The sequence below is a fragment of the Calonectris borealis genome, chromosome 3, assembly GCF_964195595.1.
Source record: "Calonectris borealis chromosome 3, bCalBor7.hap1.2, whole genome shotgun sequence".
NCBI classification, from domain to species: Eukaryota; Metazoa; Chordata; class Aves; order Procellariiformes; family Procellariidae; genus Calonectris; species Calonectris borealis.
In genome coordinates, this window is record NC_134314.1 from 45,412,526 (window position 1) to 45,432,363 (window position 19,838).

At 38.8% G+C, this 19,838-nt stretch overlaps 1 protein-coding gene across 7 annotated transcripts in view; it reads left to right on the top strand.

Annotated features, from left to right (window-relative positions):
* Positions 1–19,838, top strand: part of KLHL32 (kelch like family member 32) — a 102,771-nt gene that overhangs the window by 13,814 nt on the left and 69,119 nt on the right. For 5 of the 7 annotated variants that reach the window (XM_075148056.1, XM_075148060.1, XM_075148057.1 and 2 more), the window contains exon 3: positions 15,384–15,491. The exons of the other annotated variants lie outside the window; for them this stretch is intronic. In XM_075148056.1, the coding sequence (XP_075004157.1) occupies positions 15,384–15,491 (108 nt within the window). The remainder of the gene's footprint in view (positions 1–15,383; positions 15,492–19,838) is intronic. 7 annotated transcript variants of the gene reach the window in all.

Consider the following 19,838-nt stretch of genomic DNA (forward strand, 5'->3'; position numbering starts at 1 on the left):
TGCCTAGTTTGCATTCAAGGCCTTTGAAGGCCTTTGTCAAAAGCTTTTTGTGAATCTACTTTGTGGAAAAGTAATGGTTAGAGCCCAGCATAACATCCTGTTCATCAGTAGGCTGCAGCTATTACTTTTATATGTATAAAAACAATTTTACATTTATATGTGTGCAAAAATCAAATTAGCAGACCTTCTGCGTAGACATATGTGGCGTTCTCAGCCACTGATGAAATAAGAGGCTGGCCTTACAAGGTTATAGTGTACCAGCTATACAAGTAGGCAACAAATGTACATAAAGCCCATTTGAAATCAAAATTACTGAGTATTAGGACATGTTATGAAATGTCCATCGGCATTTTCATAAGCTGTCATACCTGGCACTTAAGGATCTACCTTGCCAGAGTTAGATTTCAACCCAGAAGGGGTAGGTGTCAAGCCTATAGAATTTATGGGCATAATTAAATTGAGATCATCATGGTCTGTTGGTTTGGCGGGGTTTGTTTGTTGGAGATGAAGGAAGAGCCAAAGGATAAATGAGCACAGTCAAATGTAGACGACTAAAAATAAAATGAAGACATGATTTTGTAGAGGCATTTGTTCCAGAGGACATAGCTGATGGAAGGCAGAGCTCAGCTGAGGATAAAAGCTACTGTGACAAATGACTGCAATATTAACACAATCTTGGTTAGTCAAGTCATTCTTCTTTTATTTAGCAAATTGTTAGTGTTTCATTACTTTTGTAAGTTTTATCATTAAAAGGATGTGGAAGACCAAAGAAAAATGGTCAGTGAGCTGGTTTTATTCTTTGGCCTTTGTATAAAATAATACAATAAATATGTTAGTGGGAATTAGGGGTACTTCTTTAGCAAAATTATGCTATATTCTTAATGGAAAGCAGGATTTGTAATCATAGTGGAAAATAGGATTGTTTTAAAAGATATGAAGGGTATTTAGTTCTAACCCACATAAAATGGGCTAGATATGAAAGGTATCTCGTACAAACCTTCATAAAACAAACCATTTCAAATTTCAACATTAGGCTTCTCACATAGCAAGTATGCTTTTGCAGTTATGTTGCAGAATAGAAGATAACTGTCATAGTTTACTATTGGTTAGAACATTTGGATGTCGGTGTCTAATGACATTTACATCACATTATAAATGGCTTCTTAAGAAGCTAGTTATAATAATGACTAAGATTATGTTACTCCAGTTCTGTTAGATTAAGCCTTGCTGTACAACTATTTAGTTATGGCTGGTATGCACTGAGGTGAGAAACTTGTCTTGATGGTACTGTATGAAGTATGCTTTTAAAAATAAGCTGCTTAAAGGTGTCAAAGTTTTGATCGTGGTTTTCCTGCAAAACGAAATCACAAGAAGCTTTGCCTCCCTGAATGAAATGTATTGTGGTAGTTACAGTGCTAGTTCAAGAGCTAACTGACTTTTATTTCAGTTTTATTTTGGGCTTGCTTTTGATATCACTTGCTAAGATCACCAAAGGACACGAACAATAGGCTTATGCATTTACTGGGAAGCGTTAAACCAATTTAAGCCAAAATTTGCAAATGTGACTCATGCTTTTCTGAGCTTGACTGGAGGTGCTGAAAAAAAAATCTGGTTTTAGTTATGCTACTCCCTTTATATTCCAAAAGGCACTCCTGCTTAAGAGTGACTGTTGTTGGGACAGACTGTACATTACTGCAGATTTCTATAGAGCTTTGCATAGCACTGTCCTTACAATTCAGTTTCCTTGCTTTCTGCCACAATGAAAACAATAATTTTGGTATTCAGGACCACCTATGACAACTCATTTATTTTGAAATATTGGAACTAATAAGGTTACTGTAGCTGTAGTAGTTCACTTTAATTTTTTTTTATTCTGGTATGGGGTTGCACATGAAAATTGTAGAATTATTTTGTTTCTACAGCACAACTTAAACTACTTTTGAATATAGGTCTTTTTAGTGATGATGCAGCAACTCCTTAGGAGTAGTATACTACAATCTGTCCTTTTTCCTTGTGTCTTAAATTATGTTTGTGCATCTAAGCAGGAATTTGGGGAAGACACGTTACACTGACTATTAAAATCTGACTATCAAAACCAAGAATGTAATTTGTTAGCAACAAATGCTTATATTGTTGTTTATTTTGATTGGGAGTACAGACCCTGTGCCTTGTTACAACTAAGAAAATTACTTTTTTCTTGCTAGGTTACTCCCCAAAAAATGTGCACTATACAAACAGGAAAAAATGTCACATCCTTAGGTCCTTGAAACAGTAGGGTAGCTCTTTACTTAAATTTTCATTATTTATTTCTAAAGATACTAAGAATTGTATTAACAGTGCAATGCAACAAGTGCATTGTATGTATCATTGATTTGGTAAGTTCTTAGGGGCTGTGTAGTCATGTATCACTGTCTGACACTGTGGTGTACTAAAAGAAACATCATTTAGGTTGGAAAAGACCTTTAAGATCATCAAGTCCAACCATTAACCTAACACTGCCAAGTCCACCACTAAACCATGTCCCTAAGCACCACATCTACACATCTTTTAAATACCTCCAGGGATGGTGACTCAACTACTTCCCTGGGCAGCCTGTTCCAAGGCTTGACAACCCTTTCAGTGAAGAAGTTTTTCCTAATATTCAATCTAAACCTCCCCTGGCACAACTTGAGGCCATTTCCTCTCATCCTATTGCTAGTTACTTGGGAGAAGGGACCAACACCCACCTTGCTACAACCTCCTTTCAGGTAGTTGTAGAGAGTAATAACGTCTCCCCTGAGGCTTCTCTTCTCCAGGCTAAACAGTCCCAGTTCCCTCAGCCGCTCCTCATAAGACTTGTGCTCCAGGCCCTTCACCAGCTTCGTTGCCCTCCTCTGGACACGCTCCAGCACCTCCATGTCCTTCTTGTAGTGAGGGGCCCAAAACTGAACAGTCTTAAATTCTCAGAAGAATGGGCTCGTAATAATTGGCATGATTGGGAAGCTGTGGAAAAACAACTAAAAGTAGCTAGGGGCTATATAAAAGATGGAAAAGGAATTATTTGCAAAATGTTAGGCACCTGTTTGGAAGCTGCTTATCAGTACAGAAAGAATAACAATAGGAGGGAGCAGGACCTGAAAGAAGAAATAGAAGGCAGAAAGGAAGCTGAATTAATACTGTCCTTGAAAATCGAGCAGCTGCAAAAACAGTTACAGGAAGAAAAGGAGAAATCACAAAAGTTGGAAGAAAAGATCGAGATGATGCTTATGTGGGCTCTCAATTCCCCTGACATTGTACAGATTAGGAAATTAATTGTATCCCCTGAGGAATTGGATGGTGATATTTGTGGTGATCCTGATGACTATGATGAGGGAAATGATGACCCCTTGTTCCCCTTAGATTCCTCTGAATATGAGGCTAGACCCATCATTAAAGCAAAATATATTTTAATTCCAGTTGGTCCTCGACAACAATTGGTAAAATTTTTAATAGATACGGGAGCACAAATTTCAATATTAACACAGCAAGATGCCGAGAAGCTGGGTGTACAACCCGGACAGCAAAGAGTTAAAATCACTGGAGTGAACGGAGCAAGTGTTATGTGCCAAACTGCAAAAGTTAATTTATGGCTCCTGGGTGAGAAGCGTGTATCATCTACTTGCTTTGCAATTAAAGATCATAATGAAAATATTTTAGGTTTCGATGTTTTGAACGGTCGAACCTGGTGTCTGCCGGAGGGCAGCGTATGGTCCTTCGGTTCAAATGTCGATCCTAACCCTAAGACAGTATTGGAGATGCAGCCTCACCAGTGCCGAGCACAAGGGGATGATCACTTCTCTACTCCTGCTGGCCACACTATTTCTGATACAGGCCAGGATGCTACTGGCCTTCCTGGCCACCTGAGCACACTGTCGGCTCATGTTCAGCCGGCTGTCGAGCAGCACCCCCAGGTCCTTTTCCACTGGGCAGCTTTCCAGCCACTCTTCCCCAAGCCTGTAGCGTTGCATGGGGTTCTTGTGACCCAAGTACAAGACCTGACACTTAGCCTTGTTGAACCTTATACAGTTGGCCTTGGCCCATCAATCCAGGCTGTTCAGATCCCTCTGTAGAGTCTTCCTACCCTCAAGCAGATCAACACTCCCGCCCAACTTGGTGTCGTCTGCAAACTTGCTGAGGGAGCACTCGATCCCCTCATCCAGACCATTGATAAAGATATTAAACAGAACTGTCTTCAACACTAAGCCCTGGGGAACACCACTTGTGACTGGCCACCAACTGGATTTAAATCCATTCACCATAGCTCTTTGGGCCTGGCCATCCAGCCAGTTTTTTACCCAGCGAAGAGTATGCCCATCCAAGCCATGAGCAGCCAGTTTCTCCAGGAGAATGCTGTGGGAAACGGTGTCAAAGGCTTTACTGAAGGCAGACAACATCCACAGGCTTTCCCTCATCCAGTAGTTGGGTCACCTTGCCATAGAAGGAGATCAGGTTAGTCAAGCAGGACCTGCCTTTCATAAACCCATGCTGACTGGGCCTGATCACCTGGTTGTCCTGTATGTGCCGCAGGATGGTGCTCAAGATGATCTGCTCCATGACCTTCCCCAGCACCAAGGTCAGGCTGACAGGCCTGTAGCTCCCCGGGTCCTCCTTCCGGCCCTTCTTGAAGATGGGCGTCACATTTGCTAACCTCCAGTCAACTGGGACCTCCCCAGTTAGCCAGGACTGCTGATAAAGGATTGGAAGTGGCTTGGTGAGCACTTCCGCCAGCTCCCTCAGTACCCTTGGGTGGATCCCATCCAGCCCCATAGACTTGTGTGTGTCTAAGTGGTGTAGCAGGTCACTAACCATTTCCCCTTGAATTATGGGGGCTTCATTCTGCTCCCCATCCCTGTCTTCCAGCTTAGGGACCTGGGTACCCCAAGAACAACTGGTCTTCCTATTAAAGACTGAGGCAAAGAAGGCATTAAGTACCTCAGCCTTTTCCTCATCCTTTGTCACTGTGTTTCCCCCTGCATCCAGTAAAGGATGGAGATACTCCTTAGCCCTCCTTTTGTTACTGATGTATTTATAGAAACATTTTAAATTGTCTTTTACGGCAGTAGCCAGGTGAAGTTCTAGTTGGGCTTTGGCCCTTCTAATTTTCTCCCTGCATAACCTTACAACATCCTTGAAGTCCTACTGAGTTGCCTGCCCCTTCTTCCAAAGGTCATAAACTCTCCTTTTTTCCCTGAGTTCCAGCCAAAGCTCTCTGTTCAGCCAGGCTGGTCTTCTTCCCTGCTGGCTCATCTTTTGGTGTGTGGGAACGGTCTGCTCCTGCACCTTTAATATTTCTTTCTTGAAGAATGTCCAGCCTTCCTGGACTCCTTTGCGCTTCAGGACTGTCTCCCAAAGGACTCTGTCAACCAGGCTTTTAAACAGGCCAAAGTCTGCCCTCTGGAAGTCCAAGGTAGCAGTTCTGTTAACCCCCCTCCAAGAATCAAAAACTCTATCATTTCATGTCACTATGCCCAAGATGGCCTCTAACCATCACATCACCCACAAGTCCTTCTCTGTTCACAAGTAACACGTCCAGCGGGGCGCCTTTCCTAGTTGGCTCACTCACCAGCTGTGTCAGGAAGTTATCTTCCACACACTCCAAGAACCTCCTAGACTGTTTGTTCTCTACTGTATTGTATTTCCAACAGGCATCTGGTAAGTTGAAGAACCCCACAAGAACAAGGGCTAGTGATTGTGAGACTTCTCCCAGCTGCTTATAAAATATTTCGTCTGCCTCTTCATCCTGGTTGGGTGGTCTATAACAGACTCCCACCATGATATCTGCCTTTCTGGCCTTCTCCCTGATTCTTACCCGTAAACACTCAACCGTATTGTCACCATCATTAAGCTCTAAACAGTCAAAACACTCCCTAACATACAGGGCTATCCCACTGCCTCTTCTTCCTTGCCTATCCCTTCTGAAGAGTTTATAGCCATCCATTGCAGCACTCCAGTTGTGCGAGTCATCCCACCATGTTTCCTTGATGGCAACTATACCATAGTTTTCCTGCTGCACAATTGCTTCCAGCTCCTCCTGTTTGTTGCCCATGCTGCGTGCATTGGTGTAGATGCACTTGAGCTGGGCTATTGACCCCGCCACCTTTTTGGGGGGAGAAACCCTAATTCCTGCGTGACCATTGGGAGGTGCTTCCATGGTTTCTAACACACCCATAACCCTTGTGTCTTTGCCGCCCCATGGATCTCCATCCCCTGCCTCCACAGTGGAATTTGCTTTGCTAGCAGTAATACGCGAGACATCAGTACTATGCATAAAATTGTGTATTTTGCTGCTCCGTTTTTCTTTTATTTCTTCTCATTTCTTTAACTATATGTTCCCTTAAACTATGAATGATAGCTGACCTTTTCATTTTACAGGATTCATTTTAGTTGCATGGCAAATGCTTAAAAAACAATATTTAGGTAGATTTCATTGAGCAGATGAATTACGGCAGGCTCAGTTATCAGTGATTGACGTTATGTGACATTTTCTTTGGGAATTTATATAGAACTTTTTCAGGAGAATCATGTAATGAGCCTCTTAATCATATTTCATGCAGTTGGTATTGATGGATATGTTTTTCAGTGTGCGAGAGACTCTAGAGGACATGACTGATGATTGATTTAGGATAGAAAGGCTTAAATTAGGAGGAACACAAAGCAAAATATAACATGCTAGTTATGAAAAGAACAAGCCACATTTTTACATGCGGTAGGGAAACATTCACATATTAAATTGGTTATTTGGATAAGTATATATTACATATCTAGAACATAGTTGATATTTGATGTGGACATTGTCATCTGTCAAAGTAGTATTTTGACTCTTGTTAATACATTCTGAATTTTTTTGTTGTTGTTGTGATAGGTGAACACAGCAGAGAAAAAATAATATTGCTCGTGTAAGGAAGGATTAGAACATGGAAGTTAAGAACACCTAAAGGTCAATTCAGGAGCAGTACAACGAAGGGGATTAAATAGATTATGATTTATTTATTTGTTATTACTGTTACATGAACAGTGAGGTGCTATTTTTAGTACAAACTGCGAAAGAGAATGTTTTGGTCTGAAAAAGTTTATAGTCCAAATAGATAAGATAAGGATAAGAGAATAGATAAGATCCAGGACTGGATACTTGCAAGTGTGAGTGACTTATATACATATAGGCTTAGGTCCAAATCAGAAAGAATGCACGACTGAGCTGTTCCATTGATGTCAGTAAGATTTCTCACAGGCTTAAAATTACATATGCGATAAAAAAATGTTGAGGTATCACATGATAACTGAGTTCTCTGAGCAGTGTAGGAAATTGATCCAATCTGAAGTGTTAGTTTACTTTCTTCGTAGCTTTTCTGATGCATGAGATGAGAAGTATGATGAATTTCCTCTAAAGAAAAAGATGTGAAACAGGTGAATATAGAAGTAAGTGCATGTACTGTGGGAAGTGAATTTGAATAAAATACTGCATTTAATGAAGATGCCTATCTATTTTAAAATAATTTTTAAAAGAACTCAAGCAATATCATTGTGGAAATGTGGAGGCAAAAATTTGAGATGGCAATTCTGCTCTTCTAAAACAGTAAAACAATGCTAGGTATTGTTATTTACTTCAAAAACTCAGTGCAAGAAGATAAATAGCCAAGGAAAACCTTGGTGATTACCAAGGTGATTACCAGTTCTTTACCAATTAGTTTGCTAGATAGACAGAATAGATGTTCACTCACTTTCAAAATTGTTGGGTTTTTTTTTCAGCTACAAGTATATATCAAGTTGTTTGTTTTTTTTTCAGACATGTTTCTGAATTGGGTGGAAAAAAGTTAGTTAAATAGTTAACATGACTACAAAACAAGTTGTTTGGTGCATTTTAATTTTTTCCTGTAGGGCTCAGCCTCAGTAATAAGAGACTGGGTGGGATAGCATACTTAAGGTTTAATTTATGTTAAGACTGATAAAAAATTTTTCCCATAACACTTGACCAGAATGCTTACAATATAGTTGATAAGTAGTAGGAAAAGTAGGAATGAGTTTTTAACACAGCGCTCTATACTGACGTAGAGATGAGAAAGCTCATGTGCATTGAGCTTCCTGGGTGTTCATCTTGTGAGTGTGGTGCAATGAAATGAACTACGAGAATGCTAGTTCACTGTGTGCCAACTCTCCACTCTCCCTATCTGGTGGTGATTATGAGGAAGTGCAGCAAATGCTTATGCACTTTACAGTAGAGAATGTGTCGGATTTCTGGACAGCCACACAAGAGCAACAGCTGAAGGTAAAGGCAGGCTCTTGTACATCAGTTGCAAAAGCTTTCAACTGTGAGTTGGAGTCAAGGATGAAAGGTGACAGGGTAAGCAAGTGGGAGATGGACTGAGTTGAGATATTTGCATTGTGTTGTGCAAAACAAGCTTGGCCTTGCTGAAACCCTATGAACATCATGTGAATGCAGCTTGTAATGGAGGTGATTCTGAAGTATCCCAGGACTTTATTATTGTGTTTGCTATCTACTGCTAAGTCTGTGGTCGAATAAGAATTTGTGTAGTTCAGAGCTATGCATTGCTGGGGAGGTCCAAATGTTCGTTTTGTATGGTAGTGGACTTGGAACTAGGGCTGCTGGTATTTATCAAAACAATGTTTGAGAAAACAGAGGGAGGAAATTTGGAAATATTGCTCTTTAGGTTACTGTAGAATGTTGTAGTAAGCTCAGCTGAATTTCTGGGTTTTGAAAGCTTAGATTTATTTTGAAAGTTGCATTTAGAGTTGAATCAAAGAAAAATAGATAATGATGAATATCTCTTCACATTCTTGCTGAGGGAACTTCGAGATATTTTAGAAGTAATTGCTATGCACTGGAACCATGTACTTTATTCTTAGAAGAGCCAAGGTATTTCTTAAAGGCAGTAATTTAAATGGTCATTTGCTCATCTCCCATTTGGAACATATCAGAAAAGTCAGCTAGGGGCTGATGTAGCTGAAGTAAGGGATGAGCATAAGAAGGTCAAGATAGGCAAACTGCAGGCATTTTGTGTGGATTCAGCCTCTCATAATTGGCGATCTGTAACTTTTTTTCAAAGACCCATTTACCTAAAGCTTTTAAACTAGAAATGACTTTACGTGAATTCAGAGAAGTGAAGGAAAACTCCTGTTCTTATATACAGTAATCTGTCACAGGAAACAAACTTACAGGTGCTTTCATTCCAGAAATACTCATCTTCAGAAGTTCTTCTGTTCTCCTAAAATGAATATGCTAAAAGGACAGAATTCACTCTTATCTCTTCAGCTTTCATTCTTCAGTTCACTCAACCCTAAGTTACTCTTAGGATTAAAGTTTTAATCTAATTTAGGCATCTAGGCTAAGATAAGTGTTTAGGCTTCCTTTACAGTAACAGAGTAGAAAAGATATTTCATCCCACTAAGCTCTGTAAATTGGTGTCTAAACATACCTATTTCTATCTATTGATTACCCAGAGAACACTTTCACTTACTTTTGTTACACAGCTATCTAACTTCAGATACTGTTGTTACAGGCCCTGATGACAATTTCTTTTCCTTTTCTCTCAAGTTGCCAGGTATTTTACCAATTTCCCTTCTATGCAGTATTTACCCAATGTATTATTTTATTGCTCATTTAATGACTTTATTAATTTCCTTTAAACATCTCTTAAATGTTAAACATGTTTTATGCAGGTTTAACTTAGAATCCAGTGGTTACCTCAGTATTCTTTTTTTTTTTTTTTTTTTTTAAACACACCCAGCAGAAAGCTTATAAAATCTTGATAGTAGGAACTCCAGTTTGTTTCCCCAGGTCATAGCAGTAAGTTACTTACAATTTTGGTCACTGAATTTTTTTTTTAACAGCATAACCATTTGTTCTTTTTATATTCATTTACCTGTCTCCTGAGGCTGCATATGTTTTATGATTCTGTTTCTTGCCTTTAAAAGGCCACTAAGTTGCATGGAATTCACTGAAAGAGTTTATTTGTGTAAAATATCGTACAACTTGGTTAAGTTGTTTTGTGATGATTTACTGCTTGCTATGCCTGGCATGGCTGTAAGATTGATGTGTACAAATGAGGACAAGCTCATTACTCTCATGGATATGGATCATCTGAGTAAGTAAGAAAATGACTCAAAGGCAAGGAGCAATGACTCAAAAGGCAACCATTGCGACAGTGAGTAATTTATATTTTGGGGATTTTGAATATCATCTTGTGTTTCTGTAACCTCGGTGTCTGTTCTTAAAGTTGTGTGTTGTGAAGGAGTCTGTACATGTTGCTGCAGTGCTGCCTGAGTGATAAAATCAATGTATCTAGACATTTTTTTGTGTCATTTATACTTGTTTTAACAGTAATACATTGTTCTGATTTGGTGGTGTTTTACACCCATTTTGCATTTTGCTTTTGAAACCTAAGCAGCAGCAAAAGCTGAGCATGGAAAGTTAAACCCACTGACTGTGCTAAGCATCTTTTACTCGGACTATTCTGCCCGGTTACATCAGATCTGATCACATCTGAGCCTAGTCACCCTGTTGTGTGCCATTCAGTTTTGAGCTCTTGTCGTCTTTTGTGTTTTATGTTTGTAGAAGAAACCATTTTAGAAAGGTGCCTTTAGCTGCTGAAGGCAAAGTAGCAAAACTGCATGCAAGTGTGCAGTGTATTATACACCCACCAACTTGCCACGTTGCTTCGAAGTAAAATTTTCAAGAGTCTGAGAGTTGTTTTATGGTTTGATTATTTTTATCCAAGGATTGTGTGCTGCTTTTTCTTTTTCCTTTGGGAATAGTTCTCTAGCTCTGTTTCTGTTTCAGGCCAAGATTAGAACAAGAATGAAGGGTTGATTCATCCCTTCTTCCTCTTTTTACAGCTAATAAAGTGTCTCCCTGCCCCACAAGCATGAGGCCGTCCTAATTTTTAGCTTCTTAAAGAAGTGTGAGCTCAGGTGGAATTCCACAAATGGAATATATCCATTTGTTGCAGGGTGTTGATCCCTGAATTTTGGAACAGTTGTCACAGAATGGCAAGTGGATTGTGTTTACTTTTCTCTTGGGGAATTCGTTTACTTAATTAAAATCTTGACTAAAACAGCAGAATTTAAACAATCACTTTATTTCCCACAATGTTGGCTCATCGACTGATTGGATGGCAGAACAAGACCTGGATATTTAAAGGAACTGGAAGAAAAGATGGGTCCTCTCACCAGTGGCTTTTATTATAAAAGGGATCTTTAACACACTGGCAGCTTGTACTGCCTACTCTCATAAAGGTCTTGGAGGAGAAATGAGGCATTTTTAAAGAGGATTTTATTTTGTCCAAGCAGAAGTATTTGAAAATGAAGTGTGAAATACTAGCATTGTTGAAGGAAACTAATAACTAAAAATAATTAACATTTCATGCTTAGGTAACTTCGGTAACTTTTCTGGTAAGTTTGTCTTTGAATTGTGCACTTGTCCAAATATTTTATGTTTCATTGTTTTTCTTGTCTGTCACTTGTACATCCACCTGAGATGTTTATCTTATTGCCTTGTTTTTAATGTACCCCAGGGAAAAATAAAGTAGGCTACTAGCCTTGCATTAAAAGCATGACTGATGAATCTCTTTAAGCTCACAAAACCTCAGAGCGTTTTCAGAGATGCATCTGAAATTGGAGTTTGACAGACCAACTGTAACTCATTCTTCAGGTATTGGTGAAGTCTCAAGCCAGAATTTAATGGTCCATGTGTTTCCACAGTTAAAACTGTAATATTCAGTACAGCAGTGCAAATTGAAGACTTGAGTTTGAGCTCAATTTCTGCCTATGATTGAACAGAATTTTTTCATGCTGGATTAAACCTTTAAACTATCAGACTGAGAAGGAAATTTGCCTGCTGGTGAAGGCAGTGTGGATCACTGAGCAGTACTAGGTTTGTCTGTGTGGGATACTGCTTTCCTGGAGGCTAATCCAGTTCATCTGAATGTGAACTGTCTGAGGACCATTGCATACCTTATCTTTTGACTATGTTCTTTGGCCTTGCCCCCTGAAAAACAAATGTAGTTCATACACAGTACCAAAAACTTCCACAGAATACTCAGAGGACAGTATGAAAGAAAATGAACTCCATATAGCAGGTGGCGCGCAAAGCCATAGTTCTGTGGCTTACTGGCAGCTACAGTTCTGATAGCCCATTGCACTATTAGACTATGCCTGAACTGGTAAATAAGAGGCATAAGAGCTTGCTTTCTGGCCGTAAAAGCAACTGGCACAGCATGGCTTATGTCCACTCTGCAAACAGGTTGGCTTTATCTGTGCTGTCTATTTGGAACAGCCATGGCTTGCCCCTGTACCATAGTCTGAGCATTGCCTGGGAGAGTGCTAATTGGCAGGGGGTCAAAGCTGTGCCGGAGCCTGTGTTCATTAAACGCTGTGGATGATTATGGACAGTGACTGAGTTAGCGGCTTGATCCTGCTGAGTTTACTAAGGTAGGTGAAGTAATAAACCCTGTGTAAGGACCATGTTGGAATCTCTGTGATACAATAGAATAGTCTCCTAAAGGTAAATTTAGTAAGTCTACAAAGGAAAGCTCTCCCAGTTCTTCACAGAAGTGATACATGGTCTACAAATGAGATGCAGTTAAGTGTTTCTTTGTATCTGTAAGCTTAACCCATTGTGTGGGACATCCAGCCCTTGATCAGAATAGAAACTTTATTAGTAGCCACACTGTTTTTTGGTGGTTTCTATGTACAGGTAGGTAGTGTACAGATAGTTGCTGTAGCGCAGTCAGAGAATCCAGAGCATGCTCTTGTATCACAGAGCATTTCCAGCCTTTCTGCAGGCACTCTGTGACAGAACTGAGTGTACTGAACAGATGCAAATCTACCACTGTAAGAGCTATGTCAGCAGGTGTTGCTTTGAGACTTTGCTCTCTTTATTCCGGAATTGATGTGGGGAAAAGAATATTATCCAAAAAGTTTATTTAGTAGTGAATTTCTGAGAAGAGAAGCTTGTCTCTTCCAGAGGCAAACTGCAGGTCTGCTTTTGCAAGGAGCAGTTGGCTGATGGGTACCTTGCAGCTCCTGGCAAGCCCTGAAGCCTCGGAATAGGTGTTAGAGCTCGTTTGATATATCTAAATGACAATGAAATGTCCAACTCTGATTACATTGTGTTGTCGTTTAACCTGGCAGGCGGCAAAATACCACGCAGCCACTCGCTCACTCCTCCCCGCCCTCAGCGGGGCAGGGAGAGAATCGGAAGGGTGAGAGTGAGGAAAAAAACTCGTGGGTTGAGATAAAGATAGTTTAATAGGACAGAAAAGAGAAAATAATAATAATAATAATAATAAATAATATATATAAAATGAGTGATGCACAATGCAGTTGCTCACCACCCATGTTGACCGATAACCAAGTAGCGATCGGTACTTCCTGGATCACGCCTACCATTCATATACTGAGCATGACGTCACATGGTATGGAATACCCCAGTTAGCCAGCTGGGCTGGCTGTCCTGGCTGTGTTCCCTCCTCCCAGTCTTGGGAAGGTAGTAGCTTGGTAACTTCCTGGAGGGTAGTTGTCCTTGACAAGATACTTAGCAACAACTGAAAACATCAGTGTGTTATCAACATTCTTCTCATACTAAATCCAAAACACAGCACTAGGAAGAAATTTTAACTCTATCCCAGCCAAAACCAAGACAATTGTTAATGGAATTTGAAAAGTGTCTGAACTTGTTAGAAATGTTTTTTTCTGTTTAGGTATATTTCATGACTGTGTCTTACTACATTTGTTTGATAAACCTTTTAAACTTTTTGATGCTTCTTTTCTGTTGCCAGTTTGGAAGAAGCCCTGATATCACTTTAATTGAAATAGAAATTGCAAAAATATAAGGGGTCACCGTGTGATAAATGTCACTCTTGCTTATATTGGATGATTTCCAGGCAACAGATTTATGTCAAATTATGGTGTTTTAATGATGACAATGCTAAGACTTTCAGAAGAAATTACTTATTTGCAGGAAACACTCAGTTCTTGAAAGAAGCCACGTGGGTCTAGATGCATGCTATATGCTAAACTGTTAGAGTGGGTAGGGCTTATTTTTTCCTTTAAACTCAACAGTGCTTGGTGGACAGGTTTCACATATGAAAACCAGCGTTCTTGTTGACTGCCTCAGGTTCTGCAGGTATCAGCCAGAGTAGAGACAGAAGTAGCAGAGGGTATATTCGTTAAGAAGTGCTCCTTTACTGGAGTTCTCCAAGGTGAAGTTTGGTAGCCTCCGTAGAGGCATTAACAGTTTGGCACAAAACCTACCGAGGATAAGTTTAGACTCTCTTTAGCAATGACAGATGGTAGAACTGTTCAGTTTATTTGTTTGCAGTTTACTGTCTAAAGACTGTGAGTGGTATATTTTGTTAAAAAATGTGTGGGAGAGTGACAAAGATAAAGGTTGCTTTTCTAGAAAAGTATTTGACTGGAGAACAGGACTGATAAGAGGAGGGAAGGAGTGGTAAGTAGGGATACTGCACCGGGAGTGCAGTCTGGAAGGGAAGAGTGAGGGGCAAAGGCAGGAGTCTAAGTTTAACAAGGGTGGGAAGAAAAAGATTCCTACAAGGATCCAAAGTCTGAGTAGGGTTGCTTCAGTCCAGGGAGGCACTGAAGGCTGATGATCTGAAAAGTAAGACTGGATGAAAGGGACAGTTGCTCTCCTCAATGTTATTTTCAGGAAAGTTCCATAGCACCTTGCCAATCTTCAGTTTAGGTTTTATGATCTGAGAAACTGGGGCGATAACAAGTAAGGGGAGGTTGTAAGTTTAGGTGACTGCATCTCCATCCTTGTTCCTCATTGCATGGCTTGAGTATTACACTGTTCACATTCCAGTCTGAGGTGCTTGTTTGGAAAGGATTGTTTATAAAAGATGGTGTATTAACTGCCCCTTCTTCTCATACAAATAACTGTGTATGGCTTATTGTTCCTTCCTATATATAATGATACTATACATAAGTATTATTTCTAGTGGTGCTTGTCTAGTTCTTTTTTCCAGAGTCCAGTTCTTTATCTTTTTTTATTGAATGATACCTTATTGTCTGACTGTTTCCATTGATTGCACCTGAATTACTTAATTAGGAAGTATATATACGTGGACAAAAGTGATTTATTTCAGTTTTTCCAGAATAAGTTTTTGTATTTCTTTATTGATAAAAGGACTCAGTTGCATGATTGATTGCTATGGAGTTAGTATTGAAAACTTGGTATAGATTTCATTCTAACTCGTAAGTCTGTTGCTATTTAGAATTCTTATCCAAGAAAAAGCAAAGGTTAGTGAAGGTGGAAAAATCAATCCTGTTCCTCCTGCACCTTCACTGGGGGTTGTTTTTAATGGTTAGTAACATTTCTTTTCTTTCTGTAGGCAATGTTCAGTCTCTGCATGGTTGAAAGCGAAGCTGATGAGGTGAATTTGCATGGTGTCACAAGCCTCGGTTTAAAACAAGCCCTGGACTTTGCATATACTGGACAGGTACTGTACAGTTCTTCAAATTAAGAGACACAAATGAAAGCAAACTGCAATAAAAACTGAAGATGACCTTTACAAAGGTACTAGAAATTATTTTTCTTGTGCACTGCCTTGTACAAGGTCTTTTGATTTAACTGATCTGACTTTGGATATACTGTTGTTTTTTTTTTTCCTCTATGGAGAGATTGTCTAATAAAACCACTTTTTATGTGCATTGTTACCAGGTAGTGAACCATGTAGGACTCATATGCCCCTTTTATGGTGGCCTGGCTATTCATAAGAACTTAATGTGAGTTGATTCTGCATGCTAAATAAATGTAAAGAAAGGAAAAATACCCTAGGTGTTTTCCTAATAATAAATATTTATAAACTCTGCTGTGTTTGACAAATTATATAATTGAGGGGAAAAGTAGTCTCTTGCTCTCTGGACAGATGCAGTCCAAGCATCTTTGTAAATGCTCAAAGGTACTCTGCATCTTTATCGTAGCACTTTTAATGATAGCAGGTTATGTATCACGTTATGTTACTTCAGCAAATGCAGAGTGATGCTCCTCTTCCTGTTGTCCCCCTCTCCTCGTCCCCCCCCCAAAAAAAAAATCTGCCATATCTGAACGCTGCATGCTTGGACAGTGTTGCTATATGACTTCATCCCAGTTCAGAATTCATGGATAGTGAGCTCAGAACTTCTTAACATCCAATTATTTTTGGTTCGGACTCTAAAATTATAGATAACCAAACTATTTCTGGAAATACTGCTAGAACAATTGAATTTATTGGTATATAATTGTTTATTAGTAAATTTTGAAAAGGAAAGCTTAAATCCATATTACATTATTCTGGAAGAGTTGTTGGGTTGTACAAATTTAAGGCATCTGTTTCCATACTGTGGATTGAGTATATGGCCTTAATTTTTTCAAAGGGAATTAAATAGAAATAAGGAAAGAGATTTTTTTTGTACCTGTTTTAAAGGAGCTATTTTTGTCATCAGCCCACGCCAAGGTTATACTTTAGCATTGGCCTTAGAGATTAGCACTTGAAATTTCTGTGTTTCTGCTCTTATGGAAAACATAACTTATTCAAAGATCTCTTTCATATAAATAAGAGACAGAGATGCCATGCTATATTACTGAATTGGCTGAAGATCTCAGTACATGGCTTATCATCGGTATGCTTTTTGTTCTTTCAGTTGAAAGTTTTGATATGCAAAATCGAATGTTTCATGTGCTGTGGAGCACCTGTATCATCTTAAAGTCATTTGAGACTATAGGTTGATTATTCCGAAAATAGAACTCTTGTTGCTAAATAGAAGTATCCAAAAGATACTTTCCAAAGCCAACTTTGAGAAGATAGTTATAATTATCTTCTGTCTGACCATCCTGTCTGCTGTGAATAGGGGTACCCTCCCCTATCTTTCAGCGAAATTCAAAGTCTAATAAACCTGTGTAAAATATGTTGAGAACCCTGAACGGATGGATTTGTGGTTTTTTCGTAAGCCAACAATCCACCCCACCTTGTTCCAGGATAGTATCCTCAGCTCCCTAGTCAATAATATGTGCCTTCTATCCTTGATCCTTTAGAGACTTTTGAGACTTTCATTTTCAGATATAATCTACTTTGAATAAATGAGTGGGCTTCTTGAGTTAAATATAGGTGTGCATGTATGTACAGTTGCTCATATATATAGGTGATTATAGGGGAAAATTTGCACTCTGTCATGTCTGTCAGATACACCAAGTGCTACTTTGAAGTACAGAGAAATGACAAAGATTCTCTAGGGGTTCTCGTATAAAGATGCCTTTGAAGCATAACTCGGTGATATGTGGGTCTGAGAATTAGCAGTGTAGACTTTTTCCTTTTGTCCATGAAATTCTCTTCCGGCACTGTGTTTATATATATTGGGCATTGCTTATGTACTGACTCAGGCTGACAGAATCTGGGTGGACATTTCAAGGTAGTGAGTGGGAGTAATCCACAAAGGCTATTAATAAATAACTGGATTACTGCATGCTTACATCAGAGGGAGTTCTGAAAACAGAGTCGTCTCTTGGGTCTGTGAACTCTTTCTGGTTTTAAAAAACAAACAAACAAAATATTTCTTAGTAACCCAAAACTCATTCATATCAATTACAACCTTATATTGCTCTGAAGATGTAGGTATCAACACATGATCTGATGTGCCTTTTAAAAGTGAAAGCCATGAACTTTTTTTTTTCCTTTTTTTTCCTTTTTAAACATGTTTGGCCAAAATGTTAGTCCAAAAAATTGCTGTTTCTTTAGGTAACACTGCGGAACTGACAACAATTTAGGGACAGTCCTAAGGTATCCATGTCTAAATAGATAAATATTTAGTTTCAGCTTTCTTCTCTTTATTTCTTTAATATTTTGTTAAACTTGCTTTCAGTTTGAAGTGTAGTAACTCAAATGTAACTTTCTGTGTAAAATAATATATTGGAGACATCTGGTGGAAATACTTAATATTGCATGATGGCAATATTTGATGTCTGCAGTTTTTGAAAGTTATCAAAATTAAGAAATTTAATTTTTAGCATGACATTGCAATCTGAAATGCAACTCTGTCATACTTGCCTTTTTTTTTTTTATTTGAAATATGCCTGTAGACTTAAAATACCAACTTTATCTTCCTGTCTACGTAGGCAGACAGTGCCTTGTCACAATTATTGTTGGAAGTATTTTGCTTTCAAGGGAAAACTTATTGTTCAACAGAAGAAAAGATTGTAGTAAAACTCAAGTTAAATATAAATAAGATCATAATTCCAACTGAATTAATCCATTACTATGGTCCCTAATCATCACAAAGAAGGAAATGTTGGTATAGTAGTAAATAAAAACTAACAAAAGGAATAGCAGCAGAATTTGGTTTTGTTCTATGCATGTAGGCTCTGATAATGAAATCTTTGGGAAAAAAAATGTCCTAAATACCTTCCTTCTTGGCCTTAGGCGTTTTACCATGTACTCACCATATTCAGAATTCAGAGATACAACTCTCTTCCTGTTGTAGTTGATGTATCCTTTCTCCATTAAAGGCCTTTAAGGTCATTCTCTCTTTTACTTCACAGCTGGCAGCAATAAGGCCAGACCAGAGTCTCAGTGACTAGATTACTCCCACATCCTCCTCACAGGGGCATTTTGCAAGTGTCAGATGTGCATTGGAAGGGAGGTGGATGAAGTACAATCAATACAGGAACTATATATTTTAGATATTAATATAGAGAAACAGTTCTTGGAGAGCAGAGTTTGGAGCTCACAATTCCCTCTAAGTAAGAGTCTTACCCACTGGGTTAGAGACTCATGGGCACTGTTGCCTGCTATTTTTGACTTTTTTTTTTGTTTGTTTTTAACTGTTCTCTTACCAAAAGACATAATCTCATTTGGAGGAATGGGCTCTAAATAGGCCAGTGTAGTTGGATCACTTCATCATTACAAGAAAAGGTGCTTTTGACCAAAATGGTGGTTTTGGGTTGACAGCTGGATTCGGTGATCTTAGAGGTCTTTTCCAACCTTAATGATTCTATAATTCTATGAAAAGAAAACCTTTGGGCATTTGAAAAGTTTCAGTGCTGAAAACAGGCTCTTATAAGTGCTGTGGGACTGAATAAGTGGTTTAAACTGAAATTTTGAGGGTCTTCATTTTAGATGAGGCTCCTCTTGCATTCATCCTCAAATTTAGGTCCAGCAAACTACGTCTTTTATGTAGATCGCATATACATATATAAAAACTAAGTGATATCATCATTTGAATCGGCTGACAGGCACTGCAGTATAGTTTCAAGAAAGAAGAATTGTGCAAGAACACTGGGTTTAATTTGCAGTAGGTGATTGTAATCCTAATTCAATAAAAATACAAAAACACAGTTGGAGTCCTACGTATACTGAAATGCTTCGCTGACTTGGATCTTTCTTCTTTGTAATTATGTTCTATCATATGTCTTAGTCTATGGTAATACAAATATTTTGCATTTAGATAGAATTTTGTTTGAGGACCTCAAAACACATTACAAAAGCAAGTAATCGCTGTCCTTACTTTGTTGCATCATAGACAGGAAATTATTTTGGGAGAAAATAACTTTCCAAAGACCACACAGCAAACCAGCAGCTTTAATAGGGCTTAATATCAAGTTCTCCTGAGCAACTCCTGTTTTCCTAACTGGCTGGTGTCTCTTTCTTTTTCTAAACCATAATATTTTGTTTCTTTATTAATAGAAATTAAGTTGTCTTCTTGAAGTTATAAAACTATTCTAAATTACCAAAGCTGAAAAGAAAGAATCAGTGAGGCAGCCCTAATAAAAGTGATGTTTTATGTTCAGCTTTTTCTCCAATTTTGGGGTAAGT